Source organism: Podarcis pityusensis (assembly GCF_964106645.2).
Source record: "Podarcis pityusensis genome assembly, chromosome: Z".
NCBI classification, from domain to species: Eukaryota; Metazoa; Chordata; class Lepidosauria; order Squamata; family Lacertidae; genus Podarcis; species Podarcis pityusensis.
In genome coordinates, this window is record NC_138044.1 from 14,089,857 (window position 1) to 14,114,497 (window position 24,641).

Sequence of the window (24,641 nt, forward strand, 5' to 3'; positions counted from 1 at the left end):
TTAGGCGACTGGGAGTATTAGACGACCCCCCCAAATTGGCAACTGCAATTTGGGGGTTCATCTTAGGAGCCCAGTCGCCTAATACGCTGGGCAGCTCCACGCCGGGAGAAAGCCGCCAGGCGTGGAGCGAAGCCCGCAGCCCCTGCTGCTGCTTCCGAAGTAGCAGGGGGGGGCCTCCGCGCCGGGCGGCTTTCTCCCGGCGCGGTGCGGAGCCTGCTGCCCGCTGCTGCTGTTTCGGAGCTGCCGCAGAAGCAGCAGGAGGGGGGCAGGCTCCACGCCATGCCTCCCATACCCGGCGTATAAGATGACCCCCGACTTTTTAACCTCTTTTCCAGGGTTAAAAAGCCGTCTTATACGCCAGAATCTACGGTATGTGGTAATTGATAAAATTCAGACAGCTCACTCTGGAGATCACGGTGATCTGGGAGTCAACCTCAAGACACTTGGGTCAAAGCCGTTTTCCTGCTGTCTATGCTTGCATTTTGGACAGATGATAGGATGAGCTGGCAAGCTATGGAGTAACACCATCATGCCAAAATGCCACACAGTCACCTTATAGGTAAATAAGAATCACATCCTCATTTTAAAACATCTTTGGGATGAAGAAACTGTCACAAGACACCACCCCTCCCCCCCCCCAAAAAAAAATCTGCTGGGGAAAATCTAAAATTTGAAAATTTTTGAGTACCACTTTCTGTTGTTGAGAAAACAGAGAGGGAACTACCGTAATTCTTAAAGTATCTAAAGCAAACTGGAAGGCTTGATTTATGGTGGACAAGAAATATTAAAATGAATTATAGGAACTCCTGTATTTGAAAATCTTTAATCTTTTCCCCCCTCTGCCACTAAATAATTGGTGAAACTGAAAGTCAAGTAGCCATCATTAGCTGTGGTTGATGGAGAGAGACTCCTGGAAATTTTGGTCTCCCAGGGTGAGAGACTGGGAGGAGAAAGGAAAAATCCCAGGTGAGAGCTGGCAGGGACTACTGTCCTTTGTGGGTGGTAAGGACCTATAATTATTTTACTTATTTGATTTGTATCTTCTGCAGTTGTAATTCACTAGATTATGGGAAAATCTTAATAATGAGGCCACTCTCTGCATCTCCAAATGATTTACCTCATCAACCTCATAAAAGGTAACTTCCTATGTATGAGTCAGATTCCTTGGGTCAATATCCTCCATATTGTAGGGTTGCTATACGTCCAGTTTTTGCCAGGCATGTCCTCTTTTTCAGGGGTGAAATTACTGTCCAGGCAGATTTTTAAATTTTTGGAAAATGTCTGCCTCTGTGTTTTCTCTTCCTACAATTAGTTATAGTGATGGGAATGAGGAAGGTCCCAAGATGGACCTGGTGTGCTGGGTGTGGAACTTATTGCTTCCCCATCTGGCCCACCAAAGGCTGTGAGGATGCAACGGCCCTTCTGGAACTTACCGTAAGCAGATGGCTAAGTGTGGGAGAGTTGGGAGCGCGGACCGGTGGGAGAGGAAACATCATTTTTCTTTAGGGTGGGGGAAGAGGGTTATTTACTACTATAGGGGTGGGGAGAGAATCAGCTTTTTTCTTTCTGTTTGGGGCCATCAGGATTCGTTCCCAAATTGCCACTTCCCTAAATTCTACAGAAGCGGGGGGGGGGGGGGAGAAGGGATGTTCTTGGCCAATCAAGGAAGCTTTGTTTATCTTTAGGAAGACGCATTATGCTTAAGTCTGCTCCCCACCCCATCTTTTCATGGCAGATTTCATTAATGTCTCTTTGGAAAGGGAAAGAAAGTATCATTTTGCTCTGAAAATCATTCCCTTTTTAAAGGGAGGGGCAGTATGCACTTAGGCTAGTATTGTTCTGACACATTATGTTGTAAAAATCTAAATTGGGCTCAGTCTGAAAAGCTCAAAGTGATGTTAGCCTAAGCTCCCTCACTACAACACTGTGTGGTTAAGACATGAGATTTTGCCCAGAGCCTCTGAATGCAATATCCCATGGGACTCCCACAACCAATAAAAAAATTTCTGGGGAGTGTGTTTGCTTCAAACAGTAGTATATGGTGCTGAAATATGAACATCCTTTGGAAATTGGCAAATGTGTCCTCTTTTTTGCTCTTCAATACTGTATATGACAACCCTACCATATTGCCTGCATTAACTGGCAGTGGGTCTCCAGGATAAGTGTCTTTCCCAGCCCTACCTGACGATGCCGGGGATGGAATATGGGACGCTCTACCACTGAGCTACTGCCCTTCTGAAGTCTCTACATTAGAAGCAGCTGAGACATTTAATCACTCCCAGTGCGCACACTCGTCAGAATTACCCACCCTTGAAGCTGGTTGCCTATTGACAAAAACACAGGAGGGGAAGCTGCTTCAATGCTTTAAAAAATAAGCCTGTTGGAAAAAGAAACAGAGGGAACCTCCCATTTTAATTTAGAAGAAGCATGCCTCAACTATCAAAAGTTTGCGAAATACTCCTATAGACAAAGCAAGCTTGCGTAAGATCAATTACTGTGGATTAATTAACCTTAAGATGATGTAAATGCTGCAACCCTATATATGCCTGCTTAGGAGTACACATCCTATCAAATTCAACAAGGCTTGCTTTCAAATAAGCATACATAGAATCAGTCTCATAACCACCTGTTACTTTAAACAGAGCAATGTTAGAAATTCAAATATTATAAGCTAGGCACCAAATGGCTTCTTAAATCAAGGTTACAGTCACCAAAATGAAATGCCTAGTTGCCATTTTGGGGCCAGACAGCTCAAAAGTCGTATTTTTCAATATGACTTTTTGGTTACTGAAATTCATTTGGATAAAACATAACCCATAGAATTCTACAGGATGTGTTACTAGTGTGTGAACACAGTCAAGATCCAAGGATCCCCAGCCATGCACCTCCAGATGATGAAGTCAGACACCATCCTGCTGCCCTTCGCTTGGTCATCTTCACTTGGTCGCAAGTGGCTAATAGCCAGGTGCGAAATGAGCCTTGCAAATTCCAAACGAGGTGAGGAACCTCAAGCCCAGGAGCCAAATGCAGCCTTCTGGCCTCTCTTTCTGGTCCTTGGAATACTCCCCAAGCCATGCACCCTCTCTGAGGCCACACCCCTCACTGGCCTTCCTTCACACCTGAGTGTTATTTCTTGGGTGGAATGTGCCCTTGATTTTTTATAATTCTTCTTGATTGTATGGTCAGCAGTTCGAATCTGTGTGATTGGGTGAGCTCCTGTTGCTCTGTCCCAGCTCCTTCCAACCTAGCATTCGAAAGCATACCAGCGTGAGTAGATAAATAGGTACCACTGTGGCGTGAAGGTAAACAGCGTTTCTGTGCGCTCTGACTTCCATCACGGTGTTCCGTTTCACCAGAAGCGGTTTAGTCCTGCTGGCCACATGACACGGAAAGCTGGCCGCGGACAAACACTGGCTCCCTCAGCCTGAAAGCGGAGATGAGTGCCACACCCCACAGTCGAATTTGACTGGACTTAACCGTCCAGGAGTCCTTTACCTTTACCATACCAACTTCTTGAAAAAGATTCCAAAGCCCCTGATTTGAAGGCAGTTTTGCAAATAAGCTTGCAGAAGTTGCTAGCTGCCTTTCAAGATATAGTACCTGAGCTTATTATTTGCAGCCAGGAAGAGAAAGAACAGCCAGGTCTAGCTGTCCTGTAACGGCAGGCTGACATGACATTTCGTTTCTCCAATTAACCTGCTGGGACAGCCAGTTAATCTTTCACCAGAGGTTCACAGTGCTCCACAGTGCTGCTGGGATCCTTGCCTCCCAACAGCATCAGGCAAACCCCGGTGTCCTTCCTTTACCCCTGGGTTGGGGAATCCTTTTCAGTCCACATTGCTTCATAGGCAACTTTTTGGGAGCAAGATGACACTAGTAGGAGGGCAACAGATGTAATTCTGACAATGGCACAGTGGGCTTCATCAAAGCTGTACAAAGGCCAGAGTCTTCAATACTCCCTTTCCATGCCTGTCTCCATCCTCTACCCAGACAAACAGGTAGCTACGGCACAGTTTAAGGATACATCCTAGCCAGGCAAAAGTACTCAAGGAGGGCATGGAGGAAACTTGAGAGGGGAATGACAGCCTGGGAAGAGAGCTAAGGACTGGACAGAAGCCCAAAGGGCTGTATTTGATCCTGGCTACTGCTTCGCCCCCTAACCGAAGGAATGGGAGATCCCCTGAAAAGTATTGCCCTAGGTTGCTTTATATACAGTTGCTTTATTCATCACACATGCACGCACGCAAAGTAAAGGTAAAGGACCCCTTAAAGGATGGTTAAGTTAAGTCAAATTTGATTATGGGGTATGGCACTCATCTCCACTTTCAGGCCAAGTGAGCCAGTGTTTATCTGCAGACAGCTTTTCAGGTCAACTGCCCAGCATGACTAAACAGCTCTGGCACACAGAACACCATGACGAGTGCCAGAGCACACAGAAAGGCCATTTACTTTCCCGCCACAGTGGTACCTATTTATCTATTCGCACTGGTATGCTTTTGAACTGCTAGGCTGGCAGGGGCTGGGACAAAGCAACGGGAGCTCACCACTGTTGGGTGGATTTGAACTGCTGACCTTATGATCTGCAAGCTCAAGAGGCTCAGTGGTTTAGACCACAGCGCCACCCGTGTCCCTCTGTCACAGTATTCTGCTCCAAGCATTCAGAAGATATTACTCAGCAATTAATCAGTATCTGGGGAACAATCTGACCTCTGACACAATGGGATGCTCACTTGTTTTAGACAGTTACCGTACTTGGTACAAGAGACACAATTTGCACAGTGCATAGTACTTGAAATCAGCTGCTAGGAAATCCAAGTCACTTTTTATTTCCAAGGGGTCCCTCCAAAACCTTATCACAGGAAGACAGATTCAGATGCTGCACAGAGCTTAGAAGTCAAGACAAAAAGCATTTAAAAATCATCAGACCCAGAAATCTCTCTATGCCTTTCAAGCAAGTAGAGACAGACAGGTCTGAACAGTGCCTGTTTGGTGGGGAAAGGGTGGTGGCATGACACCACAACTGTTACTGTACATTCCCCCAAGGAAGATATCCAGAGAGTCCTTACTGCACAGAACACAATACAACATTGATTTCTCTCTGCTAATTAAATGCTACATAATGAAACCAAATAAATTCACTGCTTGATTTGCAAAACACTAATTGAATCTTTAAATATAACACCTCTGGTACACCGAAAAGCAGCTGTAAACAGATACAGCTTAAAATCAGAGGAGACCCTTTAGGAGTCTGAAGTGCCACTAGGCATCCCAGTTAAATGCTTCCCAGTTCACTGCTTCAAGCAGAGGAATGTCTTCCTAACCTTTCTCTTTTCAAGACTAGGGAGAGGGAGATCCCAGCCAGATCCAGCATTCTGGAGAACAAAGAAGAGGAAGGAAGGAATATTAAGAGAATATATTCCACTCTTTCTACTAAACAGGACATTTAGAATTTAAAAATCAGTCATTATACACAAAGCTATGCCACTCATTAACAGCCTTGTTTTTAGCTAATAAATGTGCAAAAATACAACTTTCAGAACAGTGGGTATTAGTTTTCAGAAATAATATGAAAGACTTGAGAAACTAATTTCTAGTGCACCCCTCTCAACACATGCAAAAAAGCAAGAAAAATACATAAACAAGTAGAAAATTTCTTTCAAGTGCCATTTGGAGTTTCCCCTCACAGGAGGCCTCAACTCATACCTCTCTGTTCAAACTTCAGTGGCAATGCAATTCAGCAGGAAAACCCCATCCCCCCTTCAATGGGTGCTGGGACAGGCATTTCCCCACCTACACCCCAATATCAGTCACATCTGGAAACACCCACCAGTTCCCCAGTCACCACCAGTTTCATACCGCAAATCAGGAGCAGAAACTCTGGAAATTCTAAGTCTGTGGGGCTTCTGCAAATATCAAGAAAATGCCAAAGAACACTTTCATGAGGCTAATCAATAGAGGCTAAGCATATACATGAATGCAAGAAGTCTCCTTCTGTTGTTCCATGCTACCTGCAAAGGACCGTTTGGAGGGATGAGGGAGAAAGCCAAAGGTCCTTGACAGGTTACTCGTGTAAACCACACATCCTCAAGATATTTTGAACTACAACTCTCATCAGACCGACCCAGCGCCTTGGGAAGTAGCATCTACAGATAAAACTTTTCATAGCTGTGTGTGGCTATAAACCCAGACCTCCACAGTCCCAGCCCAACACCACCAAATACCACCAAATCCTAATAGTGAAATACAATAGGTCAGTGGAAATTAATACCACCCCCTTGAACACTACTTGAGAAAGCTCCCCCACAAAGTCTGCTTTATAGGACTCAACGAAGCTGGGGCTGATGGGAGTCCAAAATATTTGGAGGGCACTGGGTTGCCAATGTGCTATAGTAGTTAAAGGGTCGGACTAAGACCCGGGAGACCCAGGTTCAAATCCCTACTCAGCATGAAGCTCACAGGATGGCTTTGGGCCACTCACTGCCTCTCAGCCTGTTCTACCTTCTATGGTTATTGTAGGGATTAAATGATGAGGGGGAGAATCATGCACACCACCTTGAGCTCCATGAAGAAAAATTGCAATATAAATGCAATAAATAAATAAATAAATAAATAGGAGTTGGAAGAATAAACTCTTTATCCAGTACTGTACTAGGATGAATTTACACTATAGATTTTATTTAAAAGGCCCAGGTCAGGGTGGGGAAAAAGTGCTAATCTGCAAGTGGAATGAAGTTTGTTTTACAGAGCTTTATGAAGCATGAGAGCTGGGTTTTTTATAGAGTTGGAAATAAAACAAGATACTCTGTGGCATTGGGGAAACCATCTATTCTACAGTAATAAGAAGAATCTGATTTATGAAGCTGGAGATGATTGTTCAGGTCAGGAAACAAGATTATCTACTGTATTGCACTATGAAAGTGGTTACATCGTGGTGCTGATAATGCCAAGGCTGCAGGTCCAATTGCCATATGGGAGAGAAGCATATTCCTGCACTGCAGAGGGTTGGACTAGATGATCATCAGGGTCTCTTCCAGCTCTACAATTCTATGATTATATGAAAGAGTCTGTTCTGAATGAAGTTTTGGGGAAAGGTGCTGCTGCTGCTGCCATATGGGGAAGGAGGAACTCTGCTCTGAATGGTTCTGTGCTGAAAGAAGTTGAGAAGCTTATATAGTTCTGAGGGAGGGAGCATACCTGACACACAGGCCTGAGAAATAAAGAGTGTCCTTTGGGGGGGGGGGAATCCAGTTCATTCTTTTAAGACTGGTTTTGAGAAACCCTCCCAGTAGTATGTGGGGCTTGGTGCAAGTCCCCCCTATAGGTCAAGAAGCCTTCAATGTCTTTTACAACAGGGGTACATGAATGTAGAGCCGCTATTCCATGGGGCAGGAGTAAACCTGTTTTATAGCACCCTCCTACAGGACTGAAAGAGTAAACAAATAGCTGTACAGGGTGCAATAGGAATTATTCCACAGGAGAGAAAAAGGCTGTATGCAAATATCAGGGGTATACTGAACTTAGGGAAGATGGCTCTGATTCTATGCATAAAATAAAGAGCATTATATGTGAGGAAATTAGGAGCATCCCAGGACCTATGGTTTGAGTTAGTCCCCAAACGTATGTGTCCTATTGGACTGACAGCAGTGCCAAGAGGCAGGAACCCTTATTACTCCACAGTATTAGAAACAGCAATTTTTTATAATAAAAAAGGGGGAAAGGGGGTGTGTTCCTCCAAAGGGGGTAGGAAAGACGCCTTTTCTATAGGGCTCCCTATACTGGGAGGTGTGTGTGTGTGCATCTCTCACATTTGCTATTTATGATTTGCAGCCTTACCCTTTACATATATATTTTTTAAGCTGCTCTTCTATAGGGCAGGAAAGGGCCTACTACTCTCTGGCATTTAGAAGACTTTTTTTTTTAAATGAAAAGAGATGGGGCTGCTATTCTATGGGGCAAGAGGAAAACGTTTTTAAGAAAAACAAAAGGAGAAGGGGACAAGAGGAAAGTCGAACTTCAATGGATCTCTGCCGTGGGCGCGGGAGGATTACTATATTCTGTAAGGCGGCCAGACCCTTCCGGGTGGGGGCTGCCTCCATTGAGCATGGGCGAGGGGGGGCGTGTGTGTGTGTGTGATTCTCTCTCTCTCAGACCCATATAAATCCAGCTGATGAAAGAAATCAGGAACCAAAACGGTGTGTGAATGAAAAGCCCTGGTCTCTAGTGCGCCCCCACCCCACACAATTTCCCTTCCCCCCCGTCCCCAAAATACCGCCCCGCCGACTGAGGAAAGGCGGACGGCCTCCCCCTGCCCCCTTTCTCTCAGCGGCCTTCCCGCCGTCCACCCACCTGCTTTCTCGATCTTGCCGGACATGTCGCGGCCGCGCCGGGGCTGGGCTCCGATCCCGCCCGCCTGCAGAGGGGGGCTTGGGACGGGAGCTCGGGGCTCAGAGGCCCAGCCCGGCTGGAGGAAGCGGCGGAGGTGGAAGACGACGACGACGACGAAGCTGCCGCCGCGAGGGAACACCCGAGCCGGGCGGGAAGGAAGCCAGTCTGCTCCGCCTCAAGACGCCGCAGCGGGGCCTAAGACGAGCGGCTCAGCCCGGTCTCCTGTCCTCCTCCTCCTCGGTCGCCGCCGCCTTGTCTCGCTTCCCCTCCCTCGGCCGGGCCCCGGTGTGTGTGAGAGAGAGAGAGGCTGGAGAGGAGGCCGCACAGCGCGCCCTGCTGCCCGCCCTGGAGAAGGCAGTGGAGCCGGTGGCGCTGGCTAAGGGGAAGGAAAAGGCCTCTCGCCTTCTCTTCCCCTGCTGGATGGCAGCCTGCCTTGGGAGGCAGGGAGCCCCCCTCCCCACTGGACTCAGTGGGGCAGGGGGAAGGCCTCGCCCCGTCATGAACCAGCCCCTCTGCTTAGGAAGGGAGCCCCACAGAATTCAGCAAGCCTTACTCCGGGAAGCGGGCGCTGTGACCTTGCTTGGGAGGAAGCCCTGTTGAATTCAGTGGGGCAAAAAGGCAAGTGAGAGCTGGACCATAAAGAAGGCTGATCGCCGAAGAATTGATGCTTTTGAATGATGGTGCTGGAGGAGACTCTTGAGAGTCCCATGGACTGCAAGAAGATCAAACCTATCCACTCTTAAGGAAATCAGCCCTGAGTGCTCACTGGAAGGACAGATCGTGAAGCTGAGGCTCCAATACTTTGGCCACCTCATGAGAAGAGAGGACTCCCTGGAAAAGACCCTGATGTTGGGAAAGATGGAGGGCACAAGGAGAAGGGGACGACAGAGGACGAGATGGTTGGACAGTGTTCTCGAAGCTACCAGCATGAGTCTGACCAAACTGCGGGAGGCAGTGGAAGACAGGAGTGCCTGGCCTGCTCTTGTCCATGGGGTCACGAAGAGTCGGACAGGACTAAACAACAACAAAGTCCTGTCTAGTCAGAGGCGGGTCCCTCAGGGCAAAACACTGCCTACACAGGAGTAAACCCCTCCAAGGAAATCCTGTGTTAAGCCCCACTGAGTCCAGCAGAAGCTTACTCCCAGGGAAGTGCATATATAGGATTGTCAATAATAGGTTTTATTTTACTCCCAAGTTGCTCAAGGTGGCATAAATAAGTCACCCTCTCCCCATTTTACCCTAATGACAACCCTGTGAGGTAGATTAGGCTGAGAGGCAGTGACACGTCCAAGGTCACCCAGTGAGCTTCCTGGCTGAGTGAGGTTTAAATGGGGGGGGGGGGGAGCAGCAGGGAGAACCACATACGGCACCTTGAACTGTTTGGAGGAAAAATGGGATATAAATAAATGAAATAACGCTAATAAAGTAAGCATGGATAGGACTGCAGTCTATGTGTCTAGTAAGGAGCAGTTATAAAATTTCAAGGTGACTTCTCACCATAACCAACTAAACGCAAGGGCAATTGGGTTGCCTGTGGACCAGGTGTAGTGAAGCTTTGTTATCCCTCCAGGTGTTGCTGAACTACAATTGCCCATCCCTGGCTGTGCTTGCTAGGGCTAATGGGAGCCATCATTTGATAACATCTAGAAGGCCAAGGTTTCTGCCCCCCCCCCAGCTGTAGTAAATGGTTAAGAGGAGTCTGAACATCATATCAGAACTAAAGGCAAAGTAATCTGTAGCCATTTTGAGCAGGACTGGGGAACCCATGGCCTTCTCCAGATGTTGGACTCCAAGCTCCCATCAACATAGCCAAGAGTTCAAATGCCTCATGTGAAATACTCCTTCTGCTTAGAATTCTTAGTCACTTTTCAGCTTCAGGTGAAAATATTGCAAGATCTTGAGGACATAAACAATTTATGAACAAAACAATCTTTCACTGCCCCCTCCATATCAGCAAAGCAAAGTCATAGAGTTGTAAGGGACCACAAGGATCGTTTAGTTCAACCTCCCCTGCAATGCAGGGATCTTTAGCCCAAACTAGAGTTTGGGCCTCAAACTCACAACCCTGAGATTAAAAGCCTCATGCCCTACTGACTGAGCTATCCCAGGGATTGTGTGAGTTTAATTTTCATTTTCATTCAACTATATTGTTTTTCTTTTATTTCTTTACCATAATATATTAATTGAATTATATGTTTTTGGTTAAATAAATAAAAATAAATATTTAAGAAGAAAAAAACCCTGGCAAGTGGTCAGGGATGATGGTAATTGTAATCCAGCAACATCTGGAGGGCCATAGGTACCCTAGCCCTGATTTAGAGACTAAACTGGAGGTAGGTTTCCTGGTCTTCTAAATATTTCTGTTCCAGTGAAACTTTTCTCCTGGTATGGAGAGATTAAGAGATGGGTAGTAGCCTTCCTTTGCTGATTTTAGTTCATTTATCTCAATGCAAAGCCTTTACATTTCCCTCAGCCTTGCATTCACTTGTGTATTTAATCTTCAGAATAAGAACGCATTGGCAATTATGAGCTCCCTTTCGCATGCAAGCATATTTCTATCACACAGTGCATAGTCAGACTGTGGAACTCACTCCCACAGGAAACAGTGACAGGATGGCTTTCAAAGAGGATTCCACAAATTACTACTAGTCATAATGGCTATGGTCTGCCTCCACAGTCAGAGGGGCAGAAATGCAGAAATATCAGTTGGTGGAAGTAGGGAGAAAACCTTTGCGCTCAGATCCTGCATGTGGTCACTTCCTATAGAGGCATCTGGTTAGCTAGTGTGAGAAAAGGATGCTGAACTATATGGGACTTATAGAATCATAAAACTGTAGAGTTGGAAGGGACCCTGAGGGTCAACTAGTCCAACCCCCTGCAATGTAGGAATCTCAACTAGATTATTCATGACGGATGGTCATCCAACCTCTGCTTGAAACCTCCAAAGAAGGAGAGTCCACCACCTCTTGTCGAAGGTTGTTCCACTGTTGAACAGCTCTTACAGTCTTGTGTTCTTATCCAGATTGGATCTTATTTTGACTTTGGAATAACAAAAAGCAGGTTTACCCCCCTCCCTCAGCCCCTAAAAAAGTGAGACTGTGTATCCATGGGAAACAGGGTATCATGCCAGTGTAACTGGGAGGAAAAGGTTTAATTAATGAATAAATGACACATTCTCCCCTCACACTGGGCACTGTGCCCTCCTCTATAACCAACTGCCTGAAAGGCATGGCTTCTTGTTGGTTCAATTGTAATCCTTACCCCGGTTGGTGCACTCTTTGACAGTTCCAGTGGAAAGCCTTGAAATTATTTTGGCCAGACAGAGAGAGTGGGTGGCCTCTAGTGGTGGTGGTGGGGAAAGAAATTATGCTGCATAAATCTGGCATAATATTTTTTAAAAAATATTACTTTCCAAAACTTTCTGACCCTTTTAGGGAACCTGTACCACACCAGCTTGCCTGTTGGACACCCCCTGCGTGATTGCTACAGAACGCCGTTGCTTGCAGATAATTGTGGGAAAGGTTCTGGCTTGCCCCCTCTGTTCCTGAGGTGACAGTTCTGGTGAGTAATCTGCCTTTCAGGTAAGCTTTTTCCATATTATAGAGCTCCATGTTAAGGAAGTCCCTGTTTTTGTAGAACAGCATATGTAGTTTTTGAAAACAAATGAAGAATTTTTATGTTTAGGAAACAACAAGGAGAAGCAGGACTAAGATGTGGAGATAAGCTCCAGAGATCCAGACCGTGGGGAGCCCCAAGAAATTAATAAATACAATTTGGACTATAGTTTGATCTTTTTTATTTTATTTTTTTATTTTTTAATTGATTGGATATTTAATTGGATGTTTTCAATTGGAAAATCAATAAAAATGATTTTTAAAAAAGAATTTTTATGTTTCAACAAACCATTCCAGTTGACTGATGTATGTATGTATGTATTTATTTATTTATAAATATAAAATAAGGTCTCTGCCTAGGGCAGTGGTTCCCAAACTTTTTCAAGCCACCACCCCCTTAGTTGCATAAGTTCATCCCCAGTGCCTCCTACCCTGCTCTATAGAAAACATGATTCAGAGCAGCTGTTTGCACAACTAATGTTATTGTTGGCATCCATCTGTCTCGAGAGACTATGGAGTGCACTTCTGGGGCTGCAGTCAAACTGCTGGAGAGTCCCAGCGCCTGCTGTGGCTGCAGAGACCAGTAATTCATAACTGCTGCCTCCTGTGCTGTTTTTGCTGCATTAGCAGCACCAAAAGTGCCATCCCCAGGATGCAGGCCTTGGCAGTGTGCATGGAGGTCATGGGCTGCCCATACAACCACTGGTGTGGTCCAAGGGAAAGCGTTTGGCACCAGTTTGGCTGCCAGGAGTTTCTAGAAGTAGGCATACAAGGTTCCAGCCAACTGCAGGGACTTCACTACAGATTTTTGTAATCTTTACTCTCTATCGTTTTCTCCTCCAGAAGATAAGAACACAATAAAATTCAAACCAGTAACAATTAATTGCACATTTATTCAAAATCCAACTAAAAGTATTTAATTTAATTAATTCAACAAAATTGATGAAGTTGATCCAGTGATTCCAGCTTTTCAAAGTCATTTACATCTCCAGTGCCCCCCCCCCTTAATCCCCTCCCCAGGGAGCAGTACAACCACGGTTCTAGGGTGTTTGTGTTGCTTTTAATACACACCTTTGTGTTTGTATTTCTCTTAAACCTATTTTTGTTGCTTTTGCTGTGTGCTTGTAAATCACCTCGAAACTTTTGTGAAAGGCAACTCTTTTATTAAATTAACTCTAGTGTTTTTCATAATACTAAACAACATTGTTTTAAAGGAATACAAGTGAAACTTAAAACAAAATCTTGCTGTGTATGGAGTGTTCTTGTTCAGGCATCCATGATTTCATCCATGATATGCTACTTTTCCTCCCTTCTGGTTTTCTGTCCTCCCCTCACTCCCCCCAGACCTCAACTTCACTATACATAAAAGCCACTATGATACCACTTCAGACAGTTATGGGTTCCCTCAAGGAATCCTGGGAGCTATAGTTGGTTAACGGTGCTGAGAATTATTAGGAGATCCCTATTCCCCTCATGGAGCTGCAATTCCCACAGTGGTTTATCAGTCCCCAATCCCAGGGAACATCTGGTAGGACCCATCACTGCTCTCCTCCAAAAGCCTGCAATTAAGCCTAAACAATCCCTGCTTATTTAACTTATATGCAGAATACATCATGCGAAAGGCTGGGCTGGATGAATCCCTAGCCGGAATTAAGATCGCTGGAAGAAATATCAGCAACTTCAGATATGCAGATGACACAACCTTGATGGCAGAAAGTGAGGAGGAATTAAAGAACCTTTTATTGAGGGTGAAAGAGGAGAGCGCAAAATATGGTCTGAAGCTCAGCATCAAAAAAACGAAGATCATGGCCACTGGTCCCATCACCTCCTGGCAAATAGAAGGGGAAGAAATGGAGGCAGTGAGAGAGTTTACTTTCTTGGGCTCCATGATCACTGCAGATGGTGACAGCAGCCACGAAATTAAAAGACACCTGCTTCTTGGGAGAAAAGCAATGGCAAACCTAGACAGCATCTTAAAAAGCAGAGACATCACCTTGCCAACAAAGGTCCGTATAGTAAAAGCTATGGTTTTCCCAGTAGTGATGTATGGAAGTAAGAGCTGGACCATAAAGAAGGCTGATCGCCGAAGAATTGATGCTTTTGAATTATGGTGCTGGAGGAGACTTTTGAGAGTCCCATGGACTGCAAGAAGATCAAACCTCTCCTTCTTAAGGAAATCAGCCCTGAGTGCTCACTGGAAGGACAGATCGTGAAGCTGAGACTCCAAGACTTTGGCCACCTCATGAGAAGAGAAGACTCCCTGGAAAAGACCCTGATGTTGGGAAAGACGGAGGGCACATGGAGAAGGGGACGACAGAGGACGAGATGGTTGGACGGTGTTCTCGAAGCTACGAACATGAGTTTGACCAAACTGCGGGAGGCAGTGGAAGACAGGAGTGCCTGGCGTGCTCTGGTCCATGGGGTCACGAAGAGTTGGACAGTACTAAACGACTAAACAACAACAAAGCCTAAACAGTAAATGCACACAACTGAAATGGTTGCTTAGCTGTCATTCAATCACATGCGGCCTCAGTTTTGCCTCCACTGTCACTCTGGCTGCTGTCTTAGAGCTGAATAGGCTTTATGAAGCAGAATAGGGTCAGATGTTCCAGTAAGCTCCCAGCTCCAGAGGGTGACCAAGGCATTGACAGAACCACAAGCTATGTCAGCAGGAACACACACATCCCTGAGCTAACTAAGAAACAGTTGGATCTATCAGACTCTGGGGGTGAGCCATTCTAATTGGCCTCCACCCCTGCAGAGTTTTGAGGGTGCCAAATAGGCACATTTCTCCCATTAATGCTGTGAAAAGCTTTGCCTCCTAATTACTGCATTTCACGCTGCAGGAGCTGGCCAAGCCTCCCCCACCCACTGCCAGTTGGCAACCATAATGTTATATTCTTAGTTGTCATTAGCCCTGGTGTTATTATCCACAGCCAAGATATGTTTCCTATAACTGAGATTCAGCGATTGTTTTGGGGGTATTTAAGAGAATTATTTTCTTACCATCAGCTCAATGCACACAGAGTTCCAGGGAGTTAGCACTGAGTTGTGGGGAGTGGTCTGCAGTGAGACAGGAGCTATGGATAAGGACCATAGAGCCAGCCAGGAGGCATCGAATGCTGGAATTAAAGCAACAACAGTTGCAATAAGTTACCTGAACCATTTGGGCATAATAGACAGAAAGGCATCCTATTCTTCCCTCACCGATTCCTTCTTGAGTAACCATTTGTTCCTTCAGGCTTTACTTCCTTCCTGCTGCTTCTTCTTCAGTGTTGGATCTTCCTTTTCACATCCTCATGACTCCATAATGGCCACATGTAAGCTTGTGCTCAGATTGGTTTTGTTTGCCAGGCTTGATGAACCTTAACATTTATTTATCCTTCCAACTAGCAGCCTTACCAGATTATTTATTTATGCACTTCACTGTGCTATTTACACACACACACACACACACACACACACAAACTAACAGGAACAAGGGGCAAGTCAAGAGGCAGGGTAGAGGGGCAAACCAGAACGCCAAAACCAAAGGGCAACTGTATGAAGCAGATAAGCTCAAGCAAGGTTTATCTGGAGCAGGAACCCCTTATGGTTGTTCTTGTCCAGAAGGAGTCAATGAATGGAGTGAGTACAGAGACCCAGTGGCATAGTGTGGTGGTGGTGGGAGACGGGTGGTTTCCCCAGGTGCAAAATTGTTAGAGGAGCAAAATTTCAACAACCAGCAATTCCTCAATACTGCGTGTATCTGTCGCTGGGCTCCATTGAAAATGGCTTCTCCGTGCAAACAAGGAAGTGACCTCTCCATCCAGACAATGGAGCAACTCTTTTTATCTCTGCAGCTGCGGTCTGGGTGAAACGTTAGGCAGATGAATGTGCATACATACTCTGCCTGTTTCCCACCCACCCATCCACTTGGCCCTGGGCACTGGCAACCCACGCTACACTACTGCAGAGACCAAGGCTGCTAAATTGCCCAGGCCGTTGCTGCCACATGCAGTTCTGTGCCTCACCACACAGGGCAGCTGCACACAGACCCAAAAGTTCTTCATTTGAACCCCTCACAGCCCCCAACAACAGGTGAAACAGAGGACTTTAATGTGCATCAATCACAGCACACATCAAACTAGACCAGAGGGGTATAATGTTGTGTCTCTTTCTGTTCTGTGGCTCCAAGGATGATGTGGTCTGCTTCATTCCATTACTTGCTCATCAGTACTCTTGCTAATTCTGGTGTTCAGAGGTGAGTGTCAATCATTATTTAACCAGGATCAATGCACAAGCAACAGGGAGCAATCAGGAGGCTTTTGGGAACCCCAAGGTCTGCAGAAGTACAAAAAATAAAAATCCAGGGAGGTGATGATAGATAGATAGAGAGATAGATGGATGGATGGATGATAGATATAATGTATTCCTGTTAACTTAATCCATGCATCAACTAAAGACTCCAGAATAAATGCAGCAGTCAGCTTAGTGTTTGTCTTGTTGCCCTGGAGTACAAGAACCCACCTGAGGACCCGAATGAGAGGATAGTTCATTTGGTTACAACGTGGTGCTCATAATGGCAAGGTTGCAGGTCTGATCCCAGAAAGTGACAGCTGCATATTCCTGCATTGCAGGGGGTTGGACTAGATGATCCTCAGGGTCCCTTCCAACTCTATGATTCTGTGATATGAGAATGCTGAATGATCAGGATCAGCAACTGCAGAGGCAGAATTAGGGCAGCACAACTGCTCCTGCAACACTGGGCATTGAGTCTAGGGGGCGCCATGGGGCACTTGAACATTGTGAATTGAGCACTGCTGAAATTTGAAAGACCAAAGTCCACTCCTGGCAACAGGAAACAGAGGAGGGTTACATTGACAGTTGTCACACAAAGGAGGAATATAAGAAGGGTGGGGGGCATCACCAGGGAACTGTTGTGATTGATGATTTTCAGCTTGTTAAAATAATAATAATAATAATAATAATAATAATAATAATAATAATAATTTATTTATACCTCACCCATCTGGCTGGGCTTCCCCAGCCACTCTGGGCGGCTTCCAAAAAAAATATTAAAATACTGCAATACATCAAACATTAAAAGCTTTCCTAAACAGGGCTGCCTTCAGATGTCTTCTAAAAGTCTGTTAGTTGTTGTTCTCTTTGACATATGGTGGGAGGGCGTTCCACAGGGAGGGCGCCACTACCGAGAAGGCCCTCTGCCTGGTTCCCTGTAACTTGGCTTCTTGCAGTGAGGGAACCGCCAGAAAGCCCTCAGTGCTGAACCTCAGTGTCCAGGTAGAACGATGGGGGTGGAGACGCTCCTTCAGATATACTGGACCGAGGCTGTTTAGAGCTTTAAAGGTCAGCACCAACACTTTGAATTGTGCTCGGAAATGTACTGGGAGCCAATGTAGGTCTTTCAAGACCGATGTTATATGGTCTCGGCGGCCGCTCCCAGTCACCAGTCTAGCTACCGCATTCTGGATTAGTTGTAGTTTCCGAGTCACCTTCAAAGGTAGCCCCACATAGAGCGCATTGCAGTAGTCCAAGCAGGAGATAACCAGAGCATGCACCACTCTGGCGAGGCAGTCTGCAGGCAGATAGGGTCTCAGCTTGCGTACCAGATGGAGCTGGTAAACAGCTGCCCTGGACACGGATTTGACCTGTGCCTCCATGGACAGCTATGAGTCCAAAATGACTCCCAGGCTGCGCACCTGGTCCTTCAGGGGCACAGTTACGCCATTCAGAACCAGGGAATCCTCCACATCTGCCCGCCTCCTGTCCCCCAAAAACAGTACTACTGTCTTGTCGGGAATCAATCTCAATCTGTTAGCCGCCATCCATCCTCCAACCGTAAGAATAGCCCTGCTGGATCAGGCTGAAAGACCCACCTCATCCAACATCCTGTTCTTACAGAGAACCAACCCATAGCTGTCAACTTTTCCCTTTTCTTGCAAGGAATCCTATTCGGAATAAGGGAATTTCCCTTTAAAAAAAGGGAAACGTTGACAGCTATGAACCAACCACATGCTGCAATGGGAAGTCTGCAAATAGCACCCTGAGTTCAACAACTCCCCCCCCCCCCCCCAGGTTTCCAGCAATATATGTGAAGATATTGTAATTCACTTCCAGATGTCTCACAGGAAGCTGTTCATAAATGAAATAAATAATAAATAATAGTGGCCAACCAGATGCCTAAAATATTTCAAAGTAATAAATTTAACAAAATTTCTGATACATTTTGATAATGTTTAAAACCTCATTTAAATTGTTTTTGTCTGGCAAGAATCTTTACTGAAGTATATGGATATACTTTCAAATATATGTGATTAGACTATTCCAGTCCAAAATGTCCTCTTTTAAAAGGGCAGTGTTTAAAGTTTAGTTCATTTATGTCCTTAGATGTATTTTTCTTAAAGAACAAAAGAACAAAGGCATCTAACAGATTCAGACAGAGAAAAACAAGAACAGAAAATAAATTCCATAAAAATAGACAATCCTATGTTGTCTTCAACTTAAGTTCTACTCAGAGTAGACCCACTGAAAATAATGGATCCATGTTAGTTATGTCCATTGTTTTATTTATTAATTCATGCACAACTTAAATGCCATAATGGCCTCTAAAACAGTTTTACAGCTATAAATAAAATAAATATGTAATGAAAATGTGTAATAACAAATCCATCAGGGTATTAAAACATCAGGGTATTAAAACAAATGGGTCTACTCTGATTAGGACTAACATTTGCTCCAACCTCATTTTTTCCATTTCAAAAACTTTTAAGCCTTAATTTGTCCATCCATCAATCAATTCATGATTAAATCTATTTTATTCAATAATAGGCCTACCATAAACACAAGTTATAATTTGATACCATCAATTTTCTCTAGAGGGCAGCATTGCATGGGACATAATAAACATGCCATTATAATTGAAGTTTAAATTATTAAAGGATTCCAAACAGAGACATCTGCATTCAGTGTAACCGGCTGATGCATGGAAGCATAGCAAAGATCTAGACACTTGCTACCAAAGTATTACATTACAGTACGAGAACAATCCTTCTCTTTGATTAACCTTGATTCCTGGTTGTGGTCAATGGGGAGAACCAGGTCTAGGCATCCTGACCTCTTTAGACACCCCCTTGCTGCTGGCCAAGGCTCCCCCTGCCCATTTCAATATTTTCCTCTTAAATTTTTTTTTCTTAACTAATTTTTAAAGTTGTCAATCAAATATTTGTTATGGTCAACCAAACACTAAAGAAAGTGTGAAATATCTTCCTATATACATAAAAACAAATGGATGTCATCATGCTGCAGTTCATGCGGCTGCTGATAGGCTGTAAAGGTAAAGGTAGAGGGACCCCTGACCATTAGGTCCAGTTGTGGCCACCTCTGGGGTTGCAGCGCTCATCTAGCTTTATTGGCCGAGGGAGCCGGCGTACAGCTTCCGGGTCGTGTGGCCAGCATGACTAAGCTGCTTCTGGCGAACCAGAGCAGCGCACGGAAATGCCGCTTACCTTCCTGCTGGAGGTAAGACCTATTTATCTATAGTAGATAGACCTATTTATCTACTTGCACTTTGACGTGCTTTCGAACTGCTAGGTGGGCAGGAGCAGGGACCGAGCAACGGGAGCTCACCCCGTCGCGGGGATTCGAACCACCGACCTTCTGATCGGCAAGTCCTAGGCTCTGTGGTTTAACCCACAGTGTCACCCGCATCCCTTTGATAGGCTGTAGTGACGTTTAATGGAGGGAGGGGAAACTATTGCGAAAACTGCTCTCTGTAGCTTTTTACCCTTCTTTAAAAGAGGCTGGGATGAGCTGTAAGCGTTGAGTGAGGTGTAAAAAGAGGGGTTTGGTCAGGTGTAAAGGGAGGTGGGGTTGGTGTGGGGGAATAGGGGTTGGCAAACTCTGGGTTGGTGAGCAGAGCCCCTAATATATTTAGAAAAAAAAACCCATAATCATAGCCTCAGAAGAAATATCTCAACATTCAAATATGTTGCCACCCCTCTCCCTTTCAAGGAAGATATCAAAAGGATCTCCAAAGATCAACCAGGAAACTGCCCTGTAAAGGGACAAATTATGCATTATCTGACCCGTTGATAGAATCTACAGTAGAAAAACTTGAGCCTTTCAAGCTCTATAGCATTGCTAGGACTTTCCCCTAGGGCTGTGTGTTGTTTAGGGGCAGTGGACGTTGTTGCCTGTTTTTTATGTCTTGTGTTTTATTTGTTTGGGGTGTGTATATGTTTTGCCTAGTTTTTAGGGGGTTCTCAACATCATCACCTCTTCAGCTAGCACCAAGTTTGTAATCCAAGAGACAGAACCAGGCCCCAGCAAGGCCAGGGTAAATACAGCAGAAGACAAGCCCAGGTAGAAAAGGCAAAGGTGGGGCAGCACCCTGGATAGCTCCCAGTGACACCTTGGTTGGAAGTCGCAGAATGAGACTATGCCTGAAGTAGGTCCACAGCTACTTTTGAGTGCTAGACCTGGGAGACCAGGGTTCAAATCCCTGCTGAGCCATGAAGGGTGACTTTGGGTGACTGAGCAACTGTCTCTCAGCCTGACCTACCCCACAGTCTCGTTTTGAGGATAAAATGTAGCAGGGGGAGAGAAGTTTATACATCACCTTGAGTTCCTTGGAGGAAAGGTTAGGAGTGTGCCAAAGGCCATGGAGTAAGCCACTATGATGCATCTTTGAGACTGAGCTGGCTTCCTTGATCATCTACAAGAGAGACGTTCCATATAAAATCTCAGCATGCAACCCATGGTGTTTTTCTAGTCAAATAATCGCCAACAGAGCCATCGTTCCTTTGAAAACTCTTTCTATGACCAGCAAATCCAAAGGCAGAGTTGTTCTCTCCTCCCTGCCTCCCCCACATCCAAAATCAGAGAGGAGCTGAAGGTGACTCTGGGCTTGCTTTGCAGAAAGAAGAAGAAGAGGAAACAAGTGAAAATTAACAGGACACAAAAACAAGGAAATTCAAAATCAATATCCCAAAGTCAAATCCTAAAAAATCATGCTCTGGAAGGAAAGGTGACCCCCACGAGAAATGTTACAAGACATGACAGCTCTGATCTCCAATTTCGTTTCTCCTTGCTCTAGTTCCGGGCACGCAGAGTTTATTCTGGAGCCAAGAAAACAGCATCCCTCCGTATTGCCAAGTTCCCACAAACTTCCTGGATGCTAACAGTGGACCAGTAACACCGGAAATGGGGAGGGGAGGGGAAGGTGTGTGTGAAGAAGTGGGGGTGTGTGGGGGTGCTCCTGAAGACTGAAATTCAAAGGGGACCAGAACTTTTTTTTTTATCATGGAGTAGGGTGCCAGACAGCCCTGCCCTCCTCTGCAGTGCTGCCTTCCATACCCTGGTCCCCTGCTTTCCATTTCCTACTACAATCAGCATTCTGTGGCCATTGGGTTCCCCCTATCCCTTTAGGACTCTCCCCCCTATAAAAAACTGGCGCTGTTTTTTAACATAGGCGTTAGGTTTCTCTGATTCCTTCCTCTTATGGATGGAAGGTGATGTTTTGGATAACTAAGGAGGCACACCTGAATAATGAGTTCATTGTTAGTATTTACGCAATGCTTCGTGTGCTGTGAGTGGGTGCAGGAGCCTTTCATGTGAGGGCCATGTTCCCTTCTGGGCAACCTTCCAAGGTGGTGGGCAGGGCCAGAACCAAAAGTGGGGGGAGCAATGTATTCTCGCTTTACCTTTGTGCACTAGGCTTGTTTCTGCATACACTCGGAGATACCCCTCCCCTCACTCTCTGTCCTCTATCCAGGCAAGCAAGAGACATGATTACAGCTGAAGGGCACATCCCAGGCAAGAAAAAGCTCTTGGGGAAGGTACAGATTGAGGTGTGTCACCTGAGGACAGGGGGTGTGACCTAGGAAGCTGCATAGCCTAGAAAGTCCCACAGGCCTGGCAGAGAGGTCTGGAGGGCTGCATTTGGCCCCTGGGTTTAAGGTTCCTGACCGCAGAAGAGGAGAGCTCTCTTAGAATCATAGAATTGGTAGAGTTGGAAGGGACCACGAGGGCCATCCAGTCTGACCCCCTGCAGCGTAGGAATATTTTGTCCGATGTGGGACTAACTCAACTGCCTGGTCCATTAGACACCACATCTGCCTTTGCAATTGCTTCCAGACCACACTTTTTTTAAAAAAAAATCAGGGCACATTGTCCAGATAACGAGAGAAATGCCACAGCATTATTTCCTTTCTTAAGCACTCCTCTTCACGATTCCTGCACTGCAGGGGGTTGGGCTAGATGACCCTTTGGGTCCCATCCAAACCTTACAGTTGTATGATTCTATAATTCAAGTCTGCCTCAACTCCGTCTCTGTGTTTCCTTTTTCCCCTTTTCAGAGCCTGACCTCCAGATTTCCGTCTTTGGAGGTTATTTATTTATTTGTTTATTTTGTCTGGTAATTCAGAGGAAGCAGCAGGGAAAGAAGCCCTCCATAATGCCTATTTGTTGACACACAGAGCCTTTTCCTCGTCAGACAAAGGGAACAAAGGCCAGAATAGGCAAGGGGGTCCATAGCATGGCAGGGAGGGCAGTTGCGCCTTCATTTCCCGGTGGCCACGGGAGGTCCCCAACCCTTGAAAAGTTAATCGAGTTCAACTGTGCCATCAGAGAGCTCCTACCGAGCCCAGTTGGAAGGAGCCACTCGACTCATTTATTCTGGCCCCACTCAAGATTTCGCCTCTTGGCATCTTCATTCCTTTCACATTATCCACCGGAAACTAAACCCTACACCGCCCAGCAGATTAACAATACAGTCTCTGAATGTGTCTCACATCCATCGAAGTTCACAAAAGCTGATGCCTAATAAATTTTGCCAGTCTTGAAAATGCCACAAGTCTCTTTGTTGTCAAAGAGCTAATTGTCACTCAGTGGTTGATCTAGAATGGGCCTTTTGTGTGAGGCAGAATTCAAAGTAGGCTAGCACAGAATGCTGCTGCCTGATCGCTGACAGGACTGAGGCCCTGTCAGTGTATAACACCTGTGCTCAGAGACCTGAACTGGTTGCTGATTTGCTAACCGGCCAAGTTCAAAGTATTACCAGTGGTGTACAAAGCTTTTAACAGCTTGGAGCCAGTTTACCTGAGAGATGGCCTGACGCCATATATGCCCACTTCGATATGCGAAACCGGCGCAGTTACAGATGCCACAATAATATAAATAAAATTAAAAGGGCCAGAGCAGTGTAGGGATTTGCATGTTAGACCCAATACATTTTGCTGGCTGAGGCAGATAAGATTATACTTCCCCTCCCCATCCCAACACAAAAAAATGACATAGAGATACATACCAGACAGACAGTTAAATCTTACTTTTTTCCAAAACTTTTTTATTGGTTTTCCAAATTTATAACAAACACAAAAGAAAAACATTACAATATTAAATAGACAAACAACTAAATATGTATCCTAACTGTTAGAATCCCAATTTAAATATCATTGTTGAATGACTTCCTCAAATCCCCCCTAACTGTGTTTCCATAGAATTCATTGTAGCAGTTTTCCAATATCCATTTTCAAATAAAATTAACTTATTCAATTAACATCTTTCTTTCTTTTCGTAATGTTCTCAATCCATTATGTTATACAATTCAACATATTTTACTCCTAGGCCAATTTGGTACTTACAAGTAGTTCTATGTTATGTTAGAATGTCTAGCTAAATAGTCCTTGAATTTCGTCCATTCTTCTTGATGCTCCTCCTCTTTCTGTTCGCTGGTTCTTCCAATCAGGTCAGCCAGCTCCAAAAAGTCCATCATCTTCATCTGCCATTCCTCCACTCAGACAGTTAAATCTTACTTCAGGAGTGGAGAGCCTCAGGCCTCCTGGACCACACACTGACCACAGCCACTAGTACTAAATAACTTTCAGGGATTGCTTACAAGCTGGCCCCTTACTCAAGAGTAGCACAACAACCCTGGGTGCATAGATGTATGCTATGATGCTGTTGTTCAGCCTTCACCTTTGGTGCTGATGTTCTTGAGGACTGGAGCACCACCACCTTTTCCTCCAACAGCTACAGGGGTTCTCCAGCAAGTCCCGACCCAGAGGGCACCCCAAGGGGATCCTAAATACCAGTACTAGAAGACCCTGTCTGCTGGTTAAGATGCTCAACAAGTGGTGTTATCCTTGAAGTACTCCATGGCTGGTGTCAGTCCAGGATTAGGTATGAGAGACTTGGGCTTTTAGACTAGGGAAATCAGGGTTCAAATCCACACATAAAGATTATTTGATAACTTTGGGCCAGGCAGCACCTCTCAGGGACAGGCACCTGCTGTCCTGAGAATGTCAGGCAAGGGACAGGACATAAAGGCGATCAATAATAAACAGCTGATGTAATAAAATAACAATGTTTAAAACAAACAATTTGTTAACAATGCATGCAACATTATAGTCAAAAGAGGATTCTGACCTCTTTATTCCTCTGATGATGGAAGCCGTCTGTTTTTTTAGGGACTGTTATCTAAATGGATGATCCATTTTCACCTTCAATTGCAAATTCATTTTCATTCATTGCACAAATGATGTTGCAGAAGTGGTAAAAGGTCCAAGCAAAAGCAACACAAGTGATCAGTGGCCCAAGAAATAGTAACCAACAGGCGAAGGTCAGGACTTTCCAAAACTG

General features: G+C 45.3%; 1 protein-coding gene and 2 long non-coding RNA genes across 10 annotated transcripts in view; 1 reads left to right on the top strand and 2 right to left on the bottom strand.

The window, feature by feature from the left end:
* The window catches only part of RAPGEF1 (Rap guanine nucleotide exchange factor 1), a 109,426-nt gene extending 100,811 nt beyond the window's left edge, over positions 1–8,615 (bottom strand). For 4 of the 8 annotated variants that reach the window (XM_080990582.1, XM_080990584.1, XM_080990581.1 and 1 more), the window contains exon 1: positions 8,347–8,611. In XM_080990582.1, the coding sequence (XP_080846708.1) occupies positions 8,347–8,371 (25 nt within the window). In that variant the 5' untranslated portion in view covers positions 8,372–8,611. Of the gene's footprint in view, positions 1–8,346 lie in introns of all 8 variants that reach the window. The other 4 variants (XR_013981649.1, XM_080990585.1, XM_080990586.1 and 1 more) reach the window with 4 other exon arrangements.
* A 223-nt stretch (positions 8,616–8,838) lies between these two features.
* LOC308468463 lies at positions 8,839–12,199 on the top strand. Its single transcript, XR_013981666.1, has 3 exons — positions 8,839–10,500; positions 11,820–11,946; positions 12,070–12,199. It is a non-coding gene; the product is annotated as an uncharacterized lncRNA (long non-coding RNA).
* Positions 12,200–12,340: 141 nt separating this feature from the next.
* On the bottom strand, positions 12,341–15,701 carry LOC308468472. The gene is made up of 2 exons (XR_013981678.1): positions 14,468–15,701; positions 12,341–13,570 (listed from the first exon to the last, which is right to left on the bottom strand). It is a non-coding gene; the product is annotated as an uncharacterized lncRNA (long non-coding RNA).
* Between the last annotated feature and the right edge of the window lie 8,940 nt (positions 15,702–24,641).